The sequence below is a fragment of the Rhinolophus sinicus genome, linkage group LG10, assembly GCF_036562045.2.
Source record: "Rhinolophus sinicus isolate RSC01 linkage group LG10, ASM3656204v1, whole genome shotgun sequence".
Lineage (NCBI taxonomy): Eukaryota > Metazoa > Chordata > Mammalia > Chiroptera > Rhinolophidae > Rhinolophus > Rhinolophus sinicus.
Genome location: NC_133759.1, coordinates 57,958,547 through 57,984,332, shown reverse-complemented (window position 1 = coordinate 57,984,332; position 25,786 = coordinate 57,958,547). Strand labels below are relative to the sequence as shown.

At 39.1% G+C, this 25,786-nt stretch overlaps 1 protein-coding gene across 2 annotated transcripts in view; it reads left to right on the top strand.

The window, feature by feature from the left end:
• ADAMTS9 (ADAM metallopeptidase with thrombospondin type 1 motif 9) overlaps nt 1-25,786 on the top strand; it is a 161,860-nt gene that overhangs the window by 72,141 nt on the left and 63,933 nt on the right. For both annotated transcript variants that reach the window (XM_074313243.1, XM_074313242.1), the window contains exons 20-28: nt 677-887; nt 1,389-1,553; nt 3,314-3,478; nt 9,767-9,886; nt 13,033-13,137; nt 13,276-13,443; nt 15,410-15,679; nt 20,246-20,407; nt 22,547-22,723. In XM_074313243.1, the coding sequence (XP_074169344.1) occupies nt 677-887; nt 1,389-1,553; nt 3,314-3,478; nt 9,767-9,886; nt 13,033-13,137; nt 13,276-13,443; nt 15,410-15,679; nt 20,246-20,407; nt 22,547-22,723 (1,543 nt within the window). The remainder of the gene's footprint in view (nt 1-676; nt 888-1,388; nt 1,554-3,313; nt 3,479-9,766; nt 9,887-13,032; nt 13,138-13,275; nt 13,444-15,409; nt 15,680-20,245; nt 20,408-22,546; nt 22,724-25,786) is intronic.

Below are 25,786 nucleotides of genomic sequence, written 5' to 3'. Positions count from 1 at the left end.
GCCTCTCAACTTGGCCGTGGGCCTAAAAGTACTCTAAAAAAATAAAATATTTCTTAAATTGTATAATTGAGTTGTATAGACTATGGTCCATGTCCTGAAGGAACTTAGTCTTTATTCACAGATAGTTATGTAAGCAGTTGAGCACAGTTGAAATTCACAATTGCAGCCCAAATTATCCATTCCTTTATTAATCCACAGAATGTTCATTGAGCACTTTCTAGCCCACAGAAAGGAGATTTCCTAGGGAGAGTTTCCAACAGTGGTTCTCTGTTAGAAGCAGTCTACTTGATAAATGAAATGCTGGGTAGCATGAGCCTTTTAAATATAAAATTGCTTTTTTTTGCTTTGTTGAATTCCAATGCTTTTTTTCCTTTCTTTTTCTTTTTGGTTGCTTGAATTTTAGATTGACTGTATCAGGGGAGAATCTTCACAAAGATAGAAGCTCTGGTTATCACTCTGTGACTTCCATGTACATGGGCAGCCATGAAAAATACAGAGATGTGTTGGCTTAAAATTGGATTTAAAAAAATGGATTTCAGCAACTAACTGTGGCTTTGGGTTTTATGGTATTTGAGTTAAGGAAGAAAAATGAACTCAACTCTGACACCAGTTGAATATAGATAAGACATATATATATTTAACAAAAATGTTGGTTTCTCCCCATTGTCATGCACAGGTGGCACGTTGCCAGCAGGAGTGAATGTAGTGCCCAGTGTGGCTTGGGTTACCGCACATTGGACATCTACTGTGCCAAATATAGTCGGCAAGATGGGAAGACCGAGAGGGTTGATGACAGTTTTTGCAGCAGTCACCCCAAACCAAGCAACCAGGAAAAATGCTCTGGAGAATGTAACACAGGTGGCTGGCGCTATTCTGCTTGGACAGAAGTAAGTTGGTTCTCTCTCAAACAGAGTCTTCTCCTTGAATGTGGTCTGATAAGCTGATGGTGATGAATCAACTAATTCATTAATTAGGGCTGTGTTGAAAAGCCCCATTTAACTGTATAGAAAAAGAGTACCATGATTGATTTATAATGCTTGACTCCATTCAAATGCTGCAGAAATGTGTACCACGATTAATTTCTAATTGATTTGTCTGATATGGCCATGGCATGTGGAAAATTGGGAGTGGTGGAACTCAACCAATCACTTTTTCCATACTTCATAGGTCATTTCCAATTTTATTTTCCTATGCCAATTTGCTAATATTGACCTCACTGTAAACTTGGTAAATAAATTGATAATATGAACAGATAGCCGCCGAATAACAACCAGAATTGGCTAGGGTTGGTTGGTTAGTTGTTTCTTAAGATCTGGCCGAGATAAGCCAGCATAGCCAGGATCTTAAAAAACTCAGCAACAGACTTATTTAGTTTTTTGTCTTTTCAGTGTTCTAAAAGTTGTGATGGTGGGACCCAGAGGAGAAGGGCTATTTGTGTCAACACACAAAATGATGTACTGGATGACAGCAAATGCACCCATCAAGAGAAAGTCACCATTCAGAGGTGCAATGAGTTCCCCTGTCCACAGTGGAAATCGGGAGACTGGTCAGAGGTGAGAGGGGAGGGCTGTTGTTTCCCCTAGGTCGTACTGATACTCTCATTTTGAGTCTTCCCTGGTTCAAGGTTAAACCTGCTGCACCTTTCTCCCGCCCACTCCTTCCTTGAGGAAACAACTCCAGTCTTCTACCCTCTCCATGACCATGGTACTGGATGTGACAGGTCCATGGCAACCTCAGAGACACAGTGTGTTTAGTTGGATCACTGACCATAGCAGCTTCGGTTGGTGATTTTGAAGTTCCAGTCCCTTGCCTTTTCTCCTCTTTGAGCCCTTGCTCAGTCACTGTAAAGGAAATCAGGGCTTTAGGAATTATAAAACTGTACTGGCTTAGATCTGAAGTAACAGATGAGGTTTCCTACTTCCTCATCTTTCAAACAGGAGAATTAGACCCCAGTAAGCGACCTATCTGACTTATCCATCCAGTCGCCAGTGGAAACTTGGGAAAAAGAGAAAGGATCAGGCTGAGTATTCCAGATTTATGCCTTTCTCATCCCTTACCTGATGAAGCATAAGGCACATGGTCCATTATTGAACACAGGTGGCCCCAGGACAGCAAGAGAAAGGAAGTAGAGCCTCTTTCTTGTTTTATGGTAGTGTTAGCACTCATTATTAACATAGCCCTGTGAGATTCTCACCAAGCTCATGGAAGCAAGTGGAAGGGGAACTAAAGTTCCCTTATTTATGGGCCAGGCCAGGAATGTGGGGAAAGAGGTGTTTCCCTACAAACAGCTTCTATGTACATTCCCTTGTCCAGTCAAGCATAAAGTAACTGTTTACTTTCCACATCAAATAAAATGTGAATCTTAAAAGGATAATGTCAGTGCCCCGGAAATGGCAGACAGGTAACAGGGCATGTGATTAACAGTGTCTGATTCCTGGATAAATTAACAACAAACCTAGTGCTTTCGTTCTATGTTAACAAGCTGCCTTAGCTTAAACTCTAGTATTGGTTCAAGAATGATGAAAGAACATAGTGGGTTTTTCTTAGATAGCTAATATTAGCTAAAGTATCATTTCAAATTAAGTAACAAATTTTTGCAAGAATACTTGATTAACTGGAGGCTGGAAATATCAAACTATATTATATATTCAGTGTGATCCAACATTTTGTAGATAGAGAAGAGAACAGCAAAATAATTATGTGAATGATTATTCCTGGGCAGTGAGAATTTTGGATCATTATAGTTTTCTTTCATGTTTTTCTGTATTTTTTAAGTTTTTTTTATAATAAGCATAGATGATAATGCTTATATTTAACATTAAATGAACATGTGGTGAATACTTCGCTTGAATTTGTTTTCGTTTAGTTTGCACAGTTCTTTGCCGTAGGTACTATGGTCCCTGTTGTACAGATGAGAACGTTGAGGTATAGAGAGGTCACTTGACCTCTGGATTAAAACCCAGGTTGTTCTGACTCATCAATTCCCCACACTTAACTCCTGTATTAGAAAACCGTGAATGCCATTCTTCAGTGTTTCAGAGCATGGTTCTATGTTGAGTTTATTCTGTGCTTGAAACTGGCCCAGAGCCTGTGTAAACACTGAATGAATGAATGAATGAATGAATGAATGGATGGATGGATGGATGGATGGATGGATGAATGGAATGAGCCCTGATCTATTTACAAATTGCTGTGGGAGAGAAGAATTGTGTGGGGAAAGAGCACACCTGTTCCTGTTGGTCAGTGCATAACCCCTGGGACCCACAATACACTTCTCGGCAATGACACTTACTGCCTGTGCTTTTTATTACAGTGCCTGGTCACCTGCGGAAAAGGGCACAAGCACCGCCAGGTCTGGTGTCAGTTTGGTGAAGATCGATTAAATGATAGGATCTGTGACCCCGAGTCCAAGCCGGCCTCCATGCAGACCTGTCAGCAGCCAGAATGTGCGTCCTGGCAGGCGGGTCCCTGGGGACAGGTATTTTGAATGATAAAGTTCTTAACTACATTCTTTCCTTGTTATCTGGAGAGGGCTTGCAGCTGGGCATTCCAGGACAGGGATTTTAATGCCCTATCTGTGACTTGCACTGCACCTCATGGCTACGGGTCAAGCATGAGAAACTGCAACCCTTTTGCCCCAGTTCCAAGGGTTGCCACTTGCCCACCTGCAGCTGACTTGTTACCTTTGCAGACCCATGTCCATGTCTACGCCCTTGGGTCAGAACTAGACTGAGACATGAGTGTTTGAACAATTCACAGCAGAGCTCTTGTTTGGCTGATGTTATCTTCCAGTGTGCCCTATGGGTCTGTTACAGAGAATGTGATTCAACACCGGCATCTTTGGCAGGACAGTCTGGACAGGGATTTGGACGGGATGTGCTGGCTCCCAACATCACTTTCCCAAAGCTCATCTCTCATAAATAAGTCAGACTCTTCAAACAGAATCAGTTAGATCAAAGGTGGCGGAATCATCGTGCTTTGAAAGAATCTTTTCCGAGTCCTCTAGTCTGTAGGTTTTAAGTCTTAACTTGACCTATTCTTAAAGGAGAGAGTGAAAGTCTCCCTTGGGCTTGCATTTGAGAAGCCACTACTCTTCAAATTAAGTCCTTCCTAATATAGAAGCAAAAAGCATTCTGGGTACTATTTAAGCAGCTCTCCGGGTTCCCAAGAGAAGCAGAGCAGCTGTCTGCTGTCACTTACATCATCTCTTGAAGAATGACTGTCCCTCCACCCTGTCCACTCACAGCCCCAGCCACTTCGGTTTTCTAGCTATGTCTTCATTTCCAATATGCACGCGATACATGGGAACAGCTTTATTACTGCACCCTGACAATTTCTGTCATTAATGTTGACAGTCTTCTGAATCCTCATCACCCAGGATCCCGAGTCAAAATGGCTGATCGTGTCCGATCACTCTGCATAAACGGGAAAGTCCACTTACACTTCGGAAACTTGCCTCTGCTTTGTCTACATCTGCAGAACTCTTAGAGAATAGTAAGAGGAAAAATGCACAGTTCAGGGTCACTTTTATGATTTGAATATAACATCTTTTAGAACTGATAGACCTGGTTTTTATCCCTGTCTACACCACGCCAACCCTAGCCAGAGATTTGTTCTTCCTTTGACCGAACATGCAATTCAGGGCAACAGACTTTTTTAAAGTATTATTTAAGAGTAATGCATGTTCATAAGGGACATTTTGCAAAGTGTAATTTAGCGAAAAGAAGAAAACCAAATACACTCCTAACTATACTGCAGAGATTCCTAGTGTTAATATGTTTATGATTTTCTTCTAATATTTTTAAACTAATATTAACATTGTACTTTGTTTTTTTTCAATTGAAGTAAAACTCATGTAACAAAATTAACCATTTTAAAGTGAACAAAGCAGTGGCATTTAGTACATTCATAATGTGCAATCACCACTTCTATCTAGTTCCAAAACATTTTCATCACCCCAAAATACTCATTAAGCAGTTACTCCCTAGTTACCTTTCCGTTAGCTCCTATGACCCACAATCTGCTTTCTACCTCCATGGAGTTACTTATTCTAAGTGTTTCATAGAAATGGAATCATTAAATATGTGACCTTTTGTGTCTGGCTCATTCATGTAGTTTAATGTTCACAAGGTTCATCTTCTTTCCTTTTTATGGCTGCATAATATTCCGTTGTGTAGATATCCCACATTTGTTTATCCATTCATCCCTCATTGGACATTTGGGTTGTTTGCACCTCCTGGATACTGTGAATAGTGCAGCTATGACTATTCATGTATGAGTGTTCTTTTTAGTACCTGATTTCAGTTCTTTTGTGTATATACTCACAAATACTGTTGCAGGATCATGTGATGAATCTGTGTTTAACTTTTTAATTGCCAAACAGTTTTCCACAGAACCTGCACTATTTTACATTCTTACCATCAATACACAAGGGTTCCAATTTATCTACATCCTTGCCAGCACTTGTTATTTTCCTGCTTTTTAATATGACCGTCCCAGTGGGTGTAAAGTGGTGTCTCATTAGGGTTTTGACTTGCATTTCCCTAATGACTTGTTGATCATGTTTTCATGTGCTTGTTAGCTGTTTGTATATCTTCTTTGGAGAAATGTCTATTCAAGACCTTTGCCTATTTTTTAAAAACTTGTAACTGTGATAAAATACACATAACAAAATTTACCATTGTAACCATTTTAAGTATACAGTTCAATAGTGTTAAGTATATTTACATTGTTATGCAACTGATATCCAGAACTTTTCATCTTGCAAAACTAAGTCTACCCATTAAACAACTCTCCATTCCCGCTCCCCCCAGCCCGTGGCAGCCACCATTCTACTTTCTTTCTGTCTCTATGAATTTGGCTATTCTGGACACCTCATAGAAGGGGAATCATACAGTCTTTGTCCTGCTGTAACTGGATTATTTCATTTCCTGTAATAGCCTCATGGTTTATCCGTGTTGCAGCAGGTGTCAGAATTTTCTTCCTAAAATTTTTAAAGCTGAATAATATGCCATTTATGTATATAGCACACTTTGTTTAGGCATTCATCTGTTGATGGACACTTTGGTTGCTTTCACCTTTTGGCTGTTGTAAATAATGCTGCTATGAACATATGAGTATATTAATATCTCTTTGAGACTCTGCTTTAAATTCTTTTGGATATATACCCAAAAGTGGTGTTGCTGGGTTATATGGCAATTCTATGTTTAATTTTTTGAAGGAACCACCATACTATTTTTCATGGCAGCTGCGCCATTTTATATTCCCACCAACAATGCATAAGGGTTCCAATTTCTCCACATCCTCACCAATGCTTGTTTGTTTGTTTTAAATAATAACCATCCTAATGAGTGTGAAGTAGTATTTCATTGTGGAGGTTTTTTCTAAGACTTTATTTTTTTCTTGAAATATAATTGACACAATATTAAATAAAGTCATTGTGGTTTTGATTTGCATTTCCCTACTGAGTAGTGACGCTAACTATCTTTTCATATGCTTCTTGGATATTTGTAAATCTTTTTAAGACAAATATCTCTTCAAGTCTTTTTTCATTTTTAAATAATTTTAATTATGGCAAAAAAAAAACCACATGAAATAAAATTTACTGTTTTAACCATTTTAAATGTAGAGCTTAGTAGAGTTCATTTTCCCATTTTTTTAATTTGGTTGGTTGTTTTGTTGAGTTATAGAAATTCTTTATGTTCTTGATAACAATCCTTTATCAAATATATGACTTGCAAATATTTTCTCCCATCCCATGGATTGCCTTTTGACTTTTGTGGTAATGTCCATTAATTCACAAAAGTTTTTAATTTTGATCAAGTAAAATTTGTCTATTTTTGTTGCCTGTGCTTGTTATTCTTTTCAATATTTTTTTGGCTATTTGGGTGTCTCTTGCCACTCATATGAATTTAGGATCAGGTTTTCCATTTCTGAAAAAAGATCATTTGGATTTTAATTGGGATTGCATTGAATCTGTGCATCAATTTGGGGAGTATTGCCATTTTAATGACAGCTAATCTTCCAAACCATGAGCATGTAATGTCTTTCCATTTATTTAGGTCTTCTTTAATTATTATTATTTTTTTTAGCAATGTTTTGTAGTTTTTAGTGTGGAAGTCATTCACCTCCTTGGTTAAATTTGTTCCTAGGTAGTTTATTCTTTTGGATGCTGTTGTAAATGGAATTGTGTTCTTAATTTCCTTTTCAGGTTGTTCATTGCTGGCATTTAGAAACACAACTCGTTTTTGTGTGTATCATGTACTTTACAACTTTGCTGAATTTGTTTACTAGCTCTAGTAATTGTGTTTTTGTCTTTTCCCAATGAATTCTTTGGGATTTCTATGTATAGGATGATGATATCTGCAGATAGAAATAGTTTCATTCCTTCCTTTCCAATTTGTATGCCTTTTATTTCTTTTTCTTGCCTATTGGCTCTAGCGAGAACACAAAATACAGTGTTGACTGGGCAGTGGTGGAAGCAGACATCCTTGTCATGTTCCTGATCGTAAGAGCAAAGCTTTCAGTTGTTCATCGTTGAGTATGATGTTAGCTGTGGGTTTTTTGTAAGTGCCTGTTACCATGTTGAGGAAGTTCCCTTATGTCCCAATTTTCTGAGTATTTTTATCATGAAAGAGTGTTGAATTTTGTCAAATGGTTTTTCTGTTACAGTTGCGACGATCAAGTGTTTTTTTCTATTAATATAGTGTATTGCATTGATTGATTTTCTTTTGTTGAACCATTTTTCCATTCCTGAGATAAATCCCACTTAGTCATGATATATAATCCTTTTAATAAGCTATTGGATTCAGTTTGCTAAAATTTTGTTGAGGATTTTTGTGTCTATACTTATAAGAAATGCTGGTCCATAGTTTTCTTTTTTTGTGGTAATAGCTTTGGTGTCAGGGTAATGCTGACCTCGTAGAATATTCTAGGAAATGTTCCCTCTTCTTCAATTCAAGAGTTTGAGAAGGATTGGTGTTAATTCTTCCATAAATATTTGTGAGAATTCACCAGTGAAGCCTTTTATTTATTGAGAGGTCTTTGATTACTGATTCAATCTTTTTACTTCTGATAAGTCTGTTGAAATTTTCTATTTCTTCTTGTCAGGTTTTGTGATTTGTGTGTTTCTGGATAATTTGTGTGTGTTTGGCACTTTGTGTGTTTCATCCAAATTGTCTAATATGTTGGCATATAATTGTTCACAGTAGCCTCATACTCTTTTTTATTGTTGTAGAGTCAGAAGCAATGCCCCCACTTTCTGATTTTAGTTATTTGGATCTTCTCTCTGTTTTTTAGTCTAAGTAAGGGTTTGTCAATTTTGTCAATCTTTTTAAAGAGCCAACTTTTAGTTTTGTTGATTCTGTTTTTCTATTCTCTATTACATGTATCTCTATTCTGATCTTTATTATCTCCTTCCTTCTGCTAGTTTTGGGTTTAGTTTACTCTTTTTCTAGTTCTTTAAGGTATAAAGTTAAGTTATTAATTTGAGATCTTCTTTATGTAATGTAGGTATTTACGGACATAAATTTACCTCTGAGCACTGCTTTTGTTACATCTTTATAGTTATCCTCAAAGTATTTTCTCCTGTCCTTTGTGATTTCTTCTTCAACCCATTTGTTGTTTGAAACTATGTAGTTTAATTTCCACGTATTTATGAATTTTTCAGTTTTCCTTCTGTTTTTGCTTTCTACTTTATTCCGTTGTGACCAGGGATTTCAGGCTTTAAATTTTATTGAAACTTGTTCTGTGGCCTCACATGTGGTCCAGACTGGCGCCTTGGAAATATTGCAGATTCGGGTCTAGGCCACTGTAGTAAAGCGAGTGTCATAGTCAAGTGAGTCATAATCTTTCTGCCGGTGGAGGCCCTCACCTTTAAGTTATAAAAAACACAGTATCTGTGGGACGCAGTAAAGTGAAGCTCAATACAATGAGGTCTGGCTGTACCGGAGAATGTTCCACATACATTTTAGAGGGATGTATAATATGGTTAGGGGGTAAATAAAAATGCCGCAGAACTTTCTGACCGAAATTTGGCAGTTTCTTTCTTCATTAAGTACTCAACCAATTGCTGTAAGTTTTTTATTAGGTTTCAGAGTGCCAGCTTAATGATTGTTTCCGTGGAGGGATCAATTCTTGGAGCTCTCTGATCTGCCATTTTTGTGACATCACTCACTCTACTTAATGTTTTTTAGACTGCTTTTTAAATCTAACAATTAGCCTTTTAGTGGCTACATTGTTTTCTTTAGGACCTGTATGCCATGGTGTATTTCACTGACTTTTGGTTGTTGTGTACTTAGGTGGCTTATAACATTTTGCCTTTTATAAATAATATTGCAGAGACCATTCTTACGCAAAAATATTGATGCAAACTGATTATTTTCTTAGGAAGTTTTTTCCAGAAGTCAAATAAAGTCACCAAACTCTATTAAGTACTTATTTTAGCCACAGCATTCTGCCAGCTGTGAGTGATGTAAAGATGATTGAAATGTACTCTCCTCCTTCCAGGAGTCACAGTTAGGAATTGAACTCCTACAAATACATTTCCAATGGGAGGTAGAAATAATTCCAAGTGTTACAGTGATAATTGATCAGTATAATTTGTGCAGAGCAGGATTGCCCACTTTTACCTAATTTCTTTGGGTGCCTACACTTTGGCCCACTATGATGGAAATATTTTTTCTCTTGTAGAATGTTATAGGGAAAGCAAGGGAAAGAGAAATCTTGCTGAATTGTATATTCTTTTTGTTTGATTTCTTTCCTCCAGTGCAGTGTCACTTGTGGACAGGGATACCAGCAAAGAGCAGTGAAGTGCATCATTGGGACTTACATGTCAGTGGTAGATGACAGTGACTGCAATGCAGCAACAAGACCAACTGATACCCAGGTAAGTCTCCGTCCAACTCAGTTACTGGCTAAGATGCCAAAACTTCCCAGTGGTTCAGTCAAAATTGAAGTCTTTTCATAGATAAGTATATAGATAGAGAAAACAGTTGATTAAACTGTTCTGGATTTCCTCATTTGTGACATTATGAATCAAATATTTTGATGTGCCAGTTTCAGTCTTCTCTGATTATTTGAAATGTATGTAGGTTTGATTCTGATTCTTATTGGATGACAAATGTTAATTGTTTGGCCTTATTTTCATGAACTCAGATTTTTTTTTTTTAATGATTTCAGTGTAGGGTTCAGGAAACAATGTCATATGTTCAGGTAGTAGTGTGCTGGTGCTGACTTGTTCGAGCTCACGAGAGATGATTGGTAAATTTTCAGGAATTTTACAAGCTGGTTGTTAAATATAGCCATTATTAAAAATTGAAAATATAATTACATAGATGATATTAAAAACTAAGTTGATAAATACTCAACCTTATCACTTTCTAATTATTTTACTACATTTTACTATTATCTATGCTCTTGAGGTTATTTACGTGTGTATATCTGCTCAGTAGAAATACTATATAATGGTGACCTACTGCATGTCTCCTAACTCTGTGTTCAGTGACATCTAGTTGGTAGCTTGAGATAGGCCATAGTAAGAGTATTTACAGCACAGCAATCAGCAAATACTATATAATTCAGGATTTAATGTATTGTTTTGTTGATTAGTTACACGTAAGAAAATGATGGAGAAAATAATAATGCAAATTAAATTTAAAAGAATCTAGTGTCTGCAGCTGTTACATTGTGAGTCACACAAAAATTAAGGACATATTTTTCTGGTTTTGAAAAATTATTAACTGGTTCAACAAAGAAATCAGGTCATTGATGAATGAGTAAAGTTCTTACATGCATCTTCATTGCTTCACTTTCACCTACTCTTAAATGTAAACAAAATATCGACTGACATTTATGTCAGAACTACAGCTGTCCATTTATAACCATAGTTTGTCAACAGATTCAAGAGTTCAGCCAACCAACAAAACTGTTCTGTGAGACTTGGCTGTATGGAATTTTAAATAAATTGTATACTGCATTTTTATTTGTAAATTGTGTGCTATACATCCTTTGTATCCGTAAAATTTATCATAAGCATATTTACATATAGAAACATACATGTGTGTATAATATGTGTGTGTACATATCTATCTATATACACACGTACACACCTGTCTCAGAAGAGCTAGTTGACCATCGTTCACCAGCGCACTGCTCTGTGTGGGCCTTGGTTTGGTATCATTGACGTAGAAAAGACTTGGGCTTACACATCAGCTTTGCTAGTTGCTGAGAACTGAATCTGCACCCAGACTATGCCCAGAATTTATGCTCCGAGGCCCCATCTGGCCAATGCACTGCCTCCGTTCTGAGTACCCTCAGTCTGCTGTGTTTTAACCTGAGTTGTGTATGGATGAAGAGTGTCAAAGAAGTAAGTGAATATGGCAGCGTTGTTCATGTTGTCATCAAGGATCAGTTAACCAAACATTACTTGTGAGTTGTGTCATCTTTATTTTTATCACTGTATTGAAATATTCCAAAATGCCTGGGAAATGTTAGTTATTACATCGGAGCAATCATGAAGTGAGGACGTAGCGATTTCCTTAGAGATTCAAAACATACCATATTTTGCCAGGTATAATGTGCATTTTTTTGCCCAAATTTGTGAGGGAAGAATAAGAATGCTCATTAAACATGGGTAGTACTAATTCCATATCTATATAAATGTTTTTAATTCTTTTATTTAGCTTCTGAGTTAAAAGTATAACTCTAGAAATCGATAACGATATCTGTATGCAAATAATACCCTGGAATACGATAATCAGTTTTGTTGAATTTACCATGAACTTGCAACGTCGAAGAGTTCTTGGCCTTTTATAAGGTGTGAATATCGTAAACTTGTTACCAGTACGTAAAATTTCTTGTATCTGTGCTTTGTAAATATTTGTTACATAAAATTTCTTGTACCATAACATGTTAAAAAAAAGCAAAAATTCCTTTATATAAAAAAAATAAGTACCTAAATGTAAACAAAAATTTGAATTAAAAAATTGAAATGAAAGACTTTTTTTCCCTGAAAGTTTGGGCCAAAAAGATAAGTGCACATTATACACGGGAGCACATTATACAGGGCAAAATATGGTACATATTTTTGTAAATTGTCTATATCCCTCAAATTGTTCTGTAATATCCTTTGGACTATAGGACAGACCCCACAGCTGCAGCTTATGAATTATTTCTTCATTGTATGAAAAGATCCCTGTGTCTTTCTTTGGACCATGGGCAGAGAAATAGACCAGGTCTAGAGCCAAGTAACAGACTGTCCCATTTAATTTGTAAGCTCCCTGAAGTCAAGGATGCATCATTCCATTAAGCATTGAACCCCCAGCACTTTGAGCCATGCCCAGCACATCTTAGCCATTTAGTGGATATGTATTTAATCAAAGAATATTTGCTAGCCACTGAGGCTGGGAATGATTGAGCAGGTGTGCACTTCTCTTTTCCCATTTGTAAGTCTGGGAATATTATCTACACGAGCATGGCCTCAATTCATTATAGGGATTTTCTCTGAGTATTGAGGAGTGTTATATAAATGTAAGCATCAGGATATTGAATATACCTCTTATATCTAGATTTGACCTTCAGGGCCTCAGGAGTTATCTTTAAATACACTCGGAAAGCAAGTTCATTATTAGCAAATTTTGATTAAGAAACTAATTGAAATTTGAGAACAGAATTTGGCCTTCAGAATTTTGGAACATTAACAATTGCTCATTTTAAAAGGATATCCTGCTCTTTCCCAACTTTCTGCCACTTTGCAATATTTTGTCTCACTCTACATGAATGGGTAAATAAATATGGTATTAAAAATCACTAAGTAGACCCTGGCCCTGTATCAAGGTGCCCACAAAGCAACTCAGGTTGCATTTCATTTACAGTTAAAGAAATTGGGGCTAAGAGATGTCAGGTTACTTGCCCAAAATCACACACAAATCTGAGGTCTTAGAATTTTTAGCCCTTAGACTTTTACATGCCATGACCATTAAAGTGTACATTGACATGAAGGTAACTGGCTTTTCCCCTCCTTCTCACATCTAGGACTGCGAATTGCCATCTTGTCACCCTCCCCCACCTGCCCCGGAAGCAAGGAGAAGCACACACCATGCACCAAGAACCCAGTGGCGATTTGGGTCTTGGACTCCAGTAAGAAATAGAATGGAGGAAGTAGGGAGGGTGGAAGGGGAGGAAGACGTTCTCTGACATGACAGTAGAAAGTGGACTACTGTCCAGTTAGCGACCGTTCCAAATAACATTTCTACATTATTTCACTCCAACACCCAGTGCTCAGCCACTTGTGGAAAAGGTACCCGGATGAGATATGTCAGCTGCCGGGATGAGGATGGCTCCGTGGCTGATGAGAGTGCCTGTACGACCCAGCCTAGACCAGTGGAAAAAGAGGAATGTTCTGTGACCCCCTGTGGGCAGTGGACGGCTTTGGACTGGAGCCCTGTAAGCAAGTGAATTCTCTGGAATTGGGGAGGATTGGGCCACAGCAAGGGAGACGACTAGTAGCAGGTCCCAAATGTCAATGGGTAATATTTTAAAATTGGATTTAGGTTGTGATTTAAACTGCTCTGCTTCATATACGTGCAGCTGGTATGAATCTTAGCTAGACGTACAAGAAGTGCACAATTTAAAACATGCAAATCAACTTACAATCTACTGAAGCCCCGAGCCTGTTGGGCTGATTGGCAAACCCAGCCTTAACTGAGTCACACCAGAACATAGTAGGTTTGCAAAGAACCAAAAGTGGCAAAGATAAAGGGAGGAGGAAAGAGATGGCCTTTTACCTGGAGTCCACATGCCTGCTGTGTCCTATGTACCCTTGAAATCCAGTGGTTCTTGGCTCCCCTGCCAAGGGTAAGAAGTGAGAATCCTCAGTCAGTGCTGTGGAACTGGCCTCCTGTGCACACTAGGCACCATCGATAGGATTTTTAAAAACCAGAAAAATTTTCGTCTTCCGGCAGCCCCTGTTTTCTGCCTTGCAAAAAACCCCAGAGTCTGGGAAACACAAAACTTAGCATAGGTGAGGAGCTATCATAAGGAAAATGGAGACTGATATCTCAATAAATATCATAACATATATATGAAATTTGAGAGGTGGATTCAAAGAGAGCTTTGTACAAATCCAGGCCTTGACATTTACTGGCTGCATGACCTTGAGTCTCAGTTTCTTCTGGTCTTCACAGAAGACCAAAATATACCTACCTTACAAGGTTGTTGTAAAGATATTTGAAATATATAGAAGGTGCCAAAAAAATGTATACACATTTTAAGAAAGAAAAAAAAACTGTATTAAAATTACACTGATGGTAACCACTCTGAGCACCTCTTGTAATTGCAGAAGTCAGACGTGACTTGTATTCATCTTTTGTTATAGGTATATATTGAATATTACAATTTTAGTACAATTTTTTCTTTGCTTAAAATGTGTATACATTTTTTGGGCACCCTCTGTATATACCAGATACATTGGTCTATTCACCAGATATTTGTTAAAGCTTACTCTTATTATAGAAAGAGGAGTGGACAACAAATAAAAAAGTCCTTGCTAGCATGGAGATTATTGCAGTGAAGAGTCCAGTCATGGAGAAAATAAAGAAATGGATGCATAATATAGCAACAGATACTAATAAGTACTAGAAAAAACATCCAACAGAGTAACGGCTTAGAGAAAGGTGGAGCATGCTTTCAAACAGGGTAATCAGAAAAGGCCGGACATTGCATTGAGTGGGACTGAAATTAAGTGAGGAAATAAGCTGTACGGGTGTCCGTGTGGTGTAGCAAAAGGTACAGCAGGTGCACATACTCTGACATGGGAGTGTTCTTGGCCTGCGAAAGAAACAACCATGAGGCCAGTGTGGCTGGAATGCAGAGAGTAGAGAGTGATAAGAGGTGAGTGAGAGCAATAGCCAATGGCCACATCGTAAGGGGTCTACCAGGTCACTAAGGACTTTGGACATTATTTGGAATGAATTGGGAAGTCACCAGAGGGAGTGACATGATCTGACTTTCGTTTGCAAGGGTCACGATTTATGATACGGGGATAACAGACTTGGGTGGGGTGGGGTGGTGTCAAGATGGTAAGTGGGAGCCCAGCCAAAAGTCTGTTGCTGTAGTCCTGGCAAGGGAAGGTTATGGCTTGGCCTAGGAGAGGACAGCTTAGACCAGAGAGTTGAGGGTGCAGGTGAGAGGTGGCTGCATTGGGGATATATTTTGAACGCTGAGCTGACAGGATTTCTCAATGAAATGGCTATGGGGTGGGAAGCAAAGGGAGGTGTGAAAGATGACACCTAGGTTTTGACCTGATCCCTGATCAGTTGGGTGAGTAGTGAGCACTTTACAGGAAAAGCACATGCATGAATTTATGACTGCCAAATGACTGACCCTTTCTCTTTCTGAACATTCAATGTAGTGTTCTGTGACGTGTGGGCAAGGTAGGGCGACCCGGCAAGTGGTATGTGTCAACTACAGTGACCATGTGATTGATCAGAGTGAATGCGACCCAGATTATATCCCAGAAACCAACCAGGACTGTTCCATGTCACCATGCCCTCAGTGGATCCCAGACAGTGGCCTGGCGCAACACCCCTCCCCAAATGAGGGTTATCACCCCAGGAGCCTCAGCCCGAGCCGCACCCACGTGCTCGGTGGAAACCAGTGGAGGACTGGCCCTTGGGGAGCAGTGAGTATTCACTGAGGTCTTTTCTTAATTTTCCTTCTCTTTCAGTTGAGGCAGCATTCAGAGGGAAATACTAGAAACACCTTTGGAGCATTTTGTCTTTCCAGAGATTGACATGCATTTTCATTTGTTTGGGGAGAACTGCAGTGGGTTAATTGCAGTCCCTGACAAGTTGTCACAGGATGCTGCCTGCATGTACCCATAAGCTACCTTCACTGGGTGGAGGAGGGGGTGTCACTACTGGCGGACACGATCAGGTAGCCTGGAAGGTTCTGTGAAGGCTATGACGATTGAGCATGGAGGCAGCAGGCAGTTCTTACCTGTAGGGAATTCAAAGGGCAGAGGAACATTTCTGAAAGGGAACTCAGAATGAAAGTCATTTTCCTTCTCGCTGCTTTCCAGACGAGTGCAGTGTCACAGTGGCGTGGTTGCTGTGTAATTTGTAGTAGTAGATCATTGTCCTGGATCAGAGACACTAGTCTAGGTAAAATCTGTGCTCGGGAGCAAGTACCATCACCTGTGGACTTTGACAGGTCTGCTCTCCTCTTTGAGCCTCAGTTTTCTTAACTGTAAAACAAAGTGAACCGTAATTCTGGCCTTCCTGGGTTGTAAGAATTAAATGCAGTGATGCAAATAAACTGTGTTGCACTCTTCCTGCCACAGAGTGAGACTTTCATAGAGTATAACAATTATCCTTATCATTCTCATTGTCCTTCAAACTGGAAGACCTTGAAAAATATTCTATATTCAAAGGGAAAAATATGCTTCTGAATGTTCTTTGTTTTTTTACTAAATAATTTTCCCCCCAAAATGATTATAATGTGGAATAGTGAACATGTCTAATGCAACTGCAGACAGGGTAAGGAAGCATGAGCCCCTGGGCAGGCGTGGGCAATTAGGATTTACTAATCACTCCCGGGTCTTCTCTAATTATTTACTATTTATTTCCTTCTAGTACTGCTAATTGTGTTTAATTATTTTTAGACTAAAAAGCATTAGAAGGAAGCTGTCCATTTCTCACCATAAATTTGACCGACTTTCCTGTGAATTCTGATTAGCCACTGAGCATTTGCGCCACTGCCAGTGTTGGCCATTTGCAGGGCATCTGCCAAGTTGCCAGGGACCTTCGCCATTTCATTCTCCTGGCTTGCGTCCTGCTCTAAGTCTTCCTTCACCTGGGTTAGAAGAGATCTTGCTTCTAAGAAATTAAAGGCTGACTAAGGGAGGTAATCAGTGAGTGTCACACAATTTTTCTAGTTGAAAAAATTCAGAACTCCATGTGTGTTCTAATGATAGCACTAGAAAACATTTTAAAACATTTTAAAGCTATACTTACTTAGGACTACATTTGGGGATGGTACATTCCTTTAAGGAATGATTCTGCCCTTGGGCAGGGTTCCCCAATTAGGGAGGATTAGGACCTTTTTTGCAGCAATAGGCAACACCATTCTTCTCCCCATTGTGCCTTTTTTTTGTTTGGGGATTTTTATTTTTTCTAATTTAAGTGAAGCTGAAGCTGGACGATGTGATTTTTCAGTGCTTGCTTGATGTGCCTGACCTACGCCCAGGAGTGTGCAGGCGTATGTGCGTCTTTGGTGCAGCACGCAAACTGTATGTGGTCTTCCCACCACAGAGAATCATAACCTTGGGAAAATGGGAATCTAAGGTTTGCAGTGGATTCTGGAGTAAGAACCTCATTCTACAGTAGATTTCTGCATAAACTTGAACCCTGCATGAGGTTTCCCTATGCTATCAATTGGGGGTCTCTGGTTGCAAGCAAAAGAGAAGAAACTGACTCTTTCAAGTGAAAGCAAAGCAGACAAAACTGATCAAACCAGTACAGGCAGAGATCAAAGAATCTTTAGGGATCTAGTTCAGGAGTTGGCCATTTTTTCTTCTGCGAAGGGCCAGATAGTAAATAATTTTAGCTATGTGTACTATACAATCTCTGTCACAACTATGCAGCTCTGCTGTTGTAGCTCAAAAGCTGGCAGACATTCAACTATTGGGCATGGCTGTGTCCCACTAAAATTTTATTTATTAAAACAGATTTGGCCCTCAGGCTGCTGTTTGCCAAATCCTGATCTAGATGGGGCAGTAACTAAAGGATAACATCTTTAAGCAGTTCCTGTCTTAATGAATCCCTTTCAACTCTGAACCACTCTTGAGTTACACTACTCAGTATTCAACTTGCCAGGAAAATCTGATTGGTCCAGCTTGCTCCACTTGCCCACTCCTTGACCAGAGAAGGGCAGAGAAATACGCACACGGCCCCACCAAGGTGGCATCCACTGGGGGAGGAAGGGTTCCTTAAAGGAAAACTGGGCTGCCAGATGTAAGAGGAAGTATGCTAGGCAGGTAAGAAAAACAGATGTCCGTCATCTCTTGCTTCCCATTTTCCCCTGTTTGTCCAGTGTGGATGATCGGGTTTGTTCAGAGAAATGTTTACCTAGGAAAATGTGTCATCTAAAGAGAATAGGAAAATTGTTAACAAAAGTTCAGAGTGAAATTCTGCAACATGGGCATTGAACTCAGAATCCCTGTTAATCAAAAAAAAAAAAAAAAATGACACATTTAGAACTGGAGAAAGATTATCTACAACAGTTCACCTGTGTCTGGGAGCATAAAGACCCAAGCCGACCTGGGTTTGGAACCATGCAGTGCAGTTTCAGGGCTATGCAATTCAACTCCTTGATGCCGGCTCATCACTTTGTCCGTCTCTTTGATCAGATCCTCAGTAGGAAGCATCTGATTGGTCACTGGGCAGCCATTGGATTAGCTGGCCTTGGATCAGGTATCCAAGGCCTAGTCAGCCATATTGAAGAGAGGATAGCATGTGGTTTATACAGCTGTTGTTTCCAGAAACTTTCATGGGATCAGGGACTAGATTCTATGACCAGTGCTGCGGTCGTTAACAGGGACACACGTTATGACACTGACCCCTCCCTTAAGGAGTTTACTGTCCTGTTGGGCCTTAACATTCCCAGGAGAGACAAGAAAGGAATAATACAAGGTTGTATTATGAAAGGGAAGACTCAAGGGCCAAAATATGTATTCTAAATCTATTTGCAATATGGAAGGTCTTTCCTAGTATTTTAAACTCTGGTCCCCAAATAAAGCCAATTAAAATAATAGTTCTCTGTGTTTTTTTATTATGTAGTAAGCTGTTTTAAAAGTAGAAAACAAATATTTTTCAAGTTTAGAGTAAGTATACCAGAACCATCAGAGAGTAGAGGTAGAATGTTTTTAAAACATTCAAAATTTACCTAAATCAAAAATTACCTAAATGTTCTCTCAGAATTCATAAATCATTTACCCGAGTCAAAAAATCACCTAAATATTTTATCAGACAGAATTCATAAATCTATTTACTCACTCTACATTTTAAAATTAAACCCAATATATTTTTAAATCGCTCATAATTTGACAAGCATAGGTAGGGAAATCGATCTGAGATCCAATGTAATAAGCAAAATAAATTCACATCTTTATATGGAAGAAAATGACCAGCAAAAAGCAATATTTGTGGGTATTTTGAAAAAACACTGGTGTGAGCTGAGGTTTGATAGAAAGCACAAATCAGCCATTGGCATCTGGAACTCAAAACATTGTTGCAAATGCATTTTGAGACTTGATAACTCCTGGGAATTGCCTTGCTTTGAGGACTAGATGGTTATTTTATAGACACACTGATTTTACAAGTTAAGGGTCAGAGTGAAGGATACTAGCAAACACATTGGGTTTCAAAAGATAAGGAAGTTATGGAAAGAAGAAAACACTCAAGATGTAGATAAATAAGAGAGCTATGAGAAGCTTGTGTGGGAAATTAGCTGAAACGCAAACATAATTCTATGACAACCATGAGAGGCAGTGCTAGACTGAACGTGCACCTGAAGAGAGGTTTGTCAATATGGAATTCAGTTAAGTTCACTGGGGAATGTAAACAAATAAAGAAAACAAGGCTTGCTACCGTTAGCCACTAAAGTAGACCCTATTATGAAGGGAGAGAAAGGAACATTACCTGTGAGGAAGTGATGTCTAAGGGACATTCCATGATGCTTTCCTTGGGTAATTGAATGAGTTCATATGAAAGCTGAATTTCAACAACTGGCTATTCGTTAAGCATGTAATTTGACCCCTGTGTTGAAAGGGAAGTCAAATGTTTGTTCTAAATCAGCACTTGGAGTTTTGAAAAGAAAAGAATGTCTCAGGAGGCTGTGCTGTCAGTCAGCACCTCTGTGCCTCTCAGAGATGCAGACCAGATAAAGGAGAACCATAAATCGGGCTGCTTTGGAAATCACGACACATTGTCACTCAATGCGCATTTATTGAACACCTACTGAGGGCCTAAAGCTTGCAAAGGAGAAACCCCGGCTGCCCTCCAGGTGTTGATTTTAAACATGTACATTAAATGACCCCACGGAAGGGAAGTTCTCATGATTGCTTTCTGTCCATTGTGGACAATTTCTGTCACATTTGTCTCTAACCTTTCAGTCAGCTGTTTTTTGTGATCCTAAAGTGGGTATCGCGGTGAAGATTAACCTGTTGACTGATGTCTGATGTGTTCAGTGTTCCAGTACCTGTGCTGGCGGGTCGCAGCGGCGTGTGGTTGTGTGTCAGGATGAAAACGGATACACCGCAAGTGACTGTGTGGAGAGAATCAAGCCTGATGAGCACAGAGCTTGTGAATCTGGCCCTTGTCCTCAATGGGCGTATGGCGACTGGGGAGAGGTGAGAGGAAACAGTCCGTTTGTACATCCTTTGGGAAAAGCACACAGTAACTCTGCTGACCGAGCTGTGTTCTTGTTCATAGTTTATTTGAAAGAAGAAGAACTAGCTCCAGTTAAAGCTTCTTGATTTCAGATGAACTGGGAGACCTGTCTTAATTCCGGACTATTTTAAAAGTGTGTTTATTACCAATTAGAGACAGCTTGACTAAATAAGCGAGGAAAATCAGGAAAGAATGCAGAAAAATGCTAATGTAAATGGTTAACCTCTACTGATTAAAGCATAGACACTTTTAAAGTGTTTGGAAATATGTGTTACATTAGTCCATAACAATTTTGCCATCATCTTCGTGGTTTTTGGCTGTCTGTGATACACCCTTGTTCTCATGGCATAATGTTTCCCAATGTTTCAAATCCCTAATAAAACCAGAATAAGTTGGTGCTGTTAGTTCAGTCAAATGTGACACATTTTAAACATGGACGTAAATAAATACTTAGCTGTATATTCTCCATTTATGAAATTCTTCAGCTGTTACCTTTTAGACCTTTTTAAAGAGTTGCCTGCTATGACCAATGAAGGACAATAGAGTATTTGGACCAGAAAAAAACTGGGTACCATTCCCAGCCCTGACTCTTCCAAGTCATGTGGCGTTGGCAAATAACGTGACTTTGTGACACGTGTATATTGTCTTCTATAAATGGGGATGATAATGGTATCAATTTGGTAGTATTCATGACTATTATATAAGATAGTGCATGTCAGATGCCTAGCACTTAGCTTTTAATCAAAGTTAACTGCTCTGATAAAAATGATAATTATTAGCAATAGTAATCATGATCATTAGTATTACTATCATTATTAAATGGGCTTTTGAGCCACTGTTACATGTAAGGCTTATGTGCTTATTGTTTTGTGTTTAATTAACCAAGAATATATCTCTCTACTCTTGAGTGTACAGGGAGAGCACACATTTAAAGCCCGTTGAGTTGTTCGGTCTTGATTGTAAAATTTATAAACTAAAACATGAGGATTAACATCTTGGAGACCCTAGTGCCAAGGGAGGGAAAAAGACAAATGAGATGGATGGGCATGTTAGCCCACACTACTGGCTAACTGAAATCATGTGTCCACATTTCATGGTTTCATACACGTAACCCAGTAGTTAAGGCGGCCGTAGTGGAGATTTTTGTTGACTTTTTTTGACAGTACGTCATTTTGGAGGACTTGGATGAAAGGCAGGAAGAGGGAGTCAGGCTTTGAGACTCGTGTATTATGGGTTTCCCAAAACTCCTCAGAAAGTTCTGTCCTATGGGACCCGTGATTAAGCTTCTGTAATTGGACTGAAGCCAGGAGAGTGCACGCATGCACTGGGATGCTTGCTGTCGACACGGACCAGATCATTCCAAATTCCGTGGGAGATCTGGCCTGACGCAGCGGGGAAGCCGAGTGGCAGTGTTCCTGGATGTGAGCACAGCAGTGCTGTCCAAGAAATACAATTTGTTCCTGTCTCAGAAGTTTGGATCTAGCCAGGAGTCAGAACTTGGTCCAACGTTCCCACCACACTGTTGACTCATCCAGGGAAGCGTCATAGTCACCCTAAGATTCTAGACAGAGTAAAATATGTTAACGTCATAAAGGTCTGAGGAGGTTAGAGTCACAGAATAGCCAAAGGTTGGTGACAGCATCTTAGGAGTTGCCAGAACATAAAACTGGCTATGTCATCAGTTCCTTTATATGGCACTGGGTGGTTTTTTGGATTTTTGATTTTTTGGTTTTGTATCCTGTAATCTTATCCTAAATACTTGCTGTTGAATTGACCTTGGTCCAGTTAATTGACCTCTTTTAAGCTTTGTTTCCCCAAAATTTAAAATGGAGCAAATAATTATCCTGTCCTCTTGGTGAGATAATGTATACTAAAGTACTAAGTGCCGATAAAGAGACAAGGGTAAACAATACCTACCATTGAGGTAGAGAGCTCCTCTGTTGTATTTCCTACTTCAGAAAATTCAGTGGGTCTTTCTAGAGACTTACCTTGCCCTGTGCCATAATAAAGTTTGGCTACGACATTTTTCTCACAGAAAAATAAAATTTGCCATTGGCTGTTCAGACACAATAACTGCAGCTTTCCTTTCCTTTTTCCAGTGTACTAAGCTGTGTGGTGGAGGCTTGCGAACAAGACTGGTGGTCTGTCAGCGGCCCAATGGTGAACGGTTTCCAGATTTGAGCTGTGAAATTCTTGACAAGCCTCCAGATCGTGAGCAGTGTAACATGCATTCGTGTCCTCAAGAGGCAGCCTGGAGTACTGGCCCTTGGAGTTCGGTACGGCCCTAACTATTAATGTTTGTTAACCAAACTGTCTAACTAACACACGAGATTCCAAGGTGTCTGAGGCACTGCTCTGCGACAAACAATTATCACACCCCTAAGGGCATCCCTGAAACTATGCTAGGGACAGTGTATTCTTTTCTTCATATTGACATATGACAGAATTCATTTTTTACAATGTTGCCAAAGTGACTTTACAGAAGACATGTACCTCATACAGCATGTGCCCTAAACTACATATGTATATTTTATTTCGTTCTGTTTTGTTTAAGAAACTAAATAACTTCATATAATTATTAAGCTCTAGAGTGATTTCAATAGACAACTCAATAGCAGGCATGCTTTCATTTTCTAAGCTGTGGTGGTTTTGACCTTTTGGGGAAGATACCTGATTATTAAGGCCAAAGCAATTTTTTCTTCAGTGACTCTAATTCGCCTGTGTGACTCAGGTACAATTCAGCATAATCACCACAAAGGCTGTACCTATAACATAGACTGAAATCATTTGGAAAATGCTAAAGACTAACAGTGGATTCCATGACCTGGTGCTTTCCAGGGTGTCTGAAATGCTCTCTCTTTTCCACCAGACACGAAGCCCATCTGAGGCCATGTTTTGCCTCAGTCCCGGGCTTCCTTTGCTGTCTGCTAGCTGACACTGTGAGACAGGTTTGCCATTCTGAATGCTGTGTAAACTGAGGCAGCTCTTGGCAAACAGAAGGATCAGCTATGTCAAAACAGCATTTGGCTAAGTTGTGCCGGAAGTGGTGGAGCCATTAGGGCTGTTTCACATAAATACAGTAAACTTTCCTGTAAATATATACGTTAATTGCACTGAACCTGAATTTAATATTGTATTAAGTCTTTTCCGGTTCTTTTTTTGTTTTGTTAGTTTATATGGTTCTGAGGAAAAATCTTAACCATTGCTGAAACCAGCTAAAGAGCAGATTAACTAATGTGACATAGCTAATACCTGTTGACGCTTTTAATAGTCAAGGATTTCAGTGTCTAAGATTATGTCTGCAGGTAGAACACTAGCTATATAACAACTGTACTTTTATTAAGTAGAAATCTAGAAGAATTTAGGGTATCATCTGAACTGGTACTATTGAGCTGGGCTGTAGGGATTTTATTCAAAAGCTTGAGAAATGCCACTTAGCAGATGTATAATTCACCCAGAGCATCTTGTCGGCTGTACTGGCATCTTCCAAAAGTGAACATTTTGAAAAATGTCAGAAATAACCTTAGAATGTAAGGAACGTCCTCTGACATTCTTAACTTCCCTACGTCACCTATTACATATTTTTCATAAATTTCCCTTCTTGAACCCGTTGTATTTTCACCCTATTCATTCAGCCAACAGCAACACCACAGCAGAATTATTTCAAAAAGTCTACCTGCTCTCTAAAAAGTTGTGTTTTCTTTTATTTGACCAAAACACATCTCCTAACCCTCAGAGGGTATGTATGCGTGTGTGTATGTATATGAGTATGTATAGTACAATAGTATAATTAATACATATTGTATAGTTTTGATAGTATGTACTCGTATATACAATATATATCATATGCAATATATAACATATATATTAGTTTCCACAGCATTTTCTTCCTTGAATGCTTTCTAAATAGAGCTCACATTTTTTTGACGCAGGATCACCACCCTCCCTCACAGATATTTTAAGAGCTTAAATGCTTAAATTTTAAAATACGATCTGCTATTTAACTGAAAGACTTTAAGTTTTGTTTTGTTTTGTTTTTACTATACTTATTCTTCTTGGGCCTGCACACAGTTGTCTGAAACACACAGAAAAAGAGAGATTCTAATGCTCTGTTATACACAGAAGCAAATACATGAATTTTTAAAATAGTTGTGTAGTTTATATGATTTTAAAGCTTCCTTTGTAAGTGATCATTATTCATATATGTATTTAAATTCCTCTGCAGTATCGGAGCAAGGCCACTCCTGTAGAACTTTTAATTGTGATTTTTAAAAAATCAGATCGAAAGTATTTTATTTAAATAGATACATTTATAATATATTCCTTAATTATATGTGTACAAGGGCAATCGTTCAGATTCTCACTGTAGGCTTTTGATTTAACTTTTATGTTGATCTTTGTGGATGCTTTGGTATAATTTCCTAGTAATTCTAAATTTAAGCATACCTCAGTGAATTGTGTTAATAGAGCCATAAAGCCACTTCTCTGGTGCTTCATCATTGTAACTGACAGTGAAATTAGCAACAACGACAACTGTGTTTGAGGTAGTAACATGTTGCTTTCAACAGAAAGCAAACTAGATTTATTAGAGTCCAAGGGTAACAGTCAGTCCTTCAGCCATTTGCTTTCTCTCCCCAAGTACTCCCACGCTGGAGATAGTGGACAGAAGCAGCTGTGAGTAGGCCTTTTCCAAGGTCAAAATGGAGATAGCCTAGTTCAACGATTGTTACGAAGGAGCAGCATTTAGGAAAGAAACTCCAAGTCGCTGTTCGCATGGCTTCCAGTCCCTAACCTGAAGCTGCTGTAAACAGCATTCAAGTACCCGTGTTATTAGTGCTGCCTCAACTCACTGCAGGTTTATACTCACGGGTGTGAAAAATATCCTCCAAAAATTCAGCCTTTTCTGTCCTCTTTTTGATGTGTCCTTGCACTTTTAGTGGGTAATGTTTCGTTTTTGAAATTGGTGCTTACACTGATGCGCCTGTCAGTCGGCTCCTGCAGCCAGTCCCAGGAGCAGGCTCAACAGTGAATGCACACGTCCCCTCACACGTCGCCTGCCTAGAGGGATACATTGGGAAGACAGCTCTGTACTGTCAAACCGCAGCAGAAAGTAGGGTAAAAATCCGTGGCGTTCTAGATTAAGCTGATTCATCAAGATAGGCAAAGTGGAGAAGGTTGCTAGGCGAGTGACGTCAGCGATCCAAGGAGGTCCTATGGCATTCCTTTTTCTCATTGTTCCGAGTATCTGCTAGCTGATCATCTTGGAGACTATGGTTCTTCTTAGGTGAAATCGTTCATTTGTGTTTTTCATGACAAACCTAAAAGCGTTCTCTGAGCCT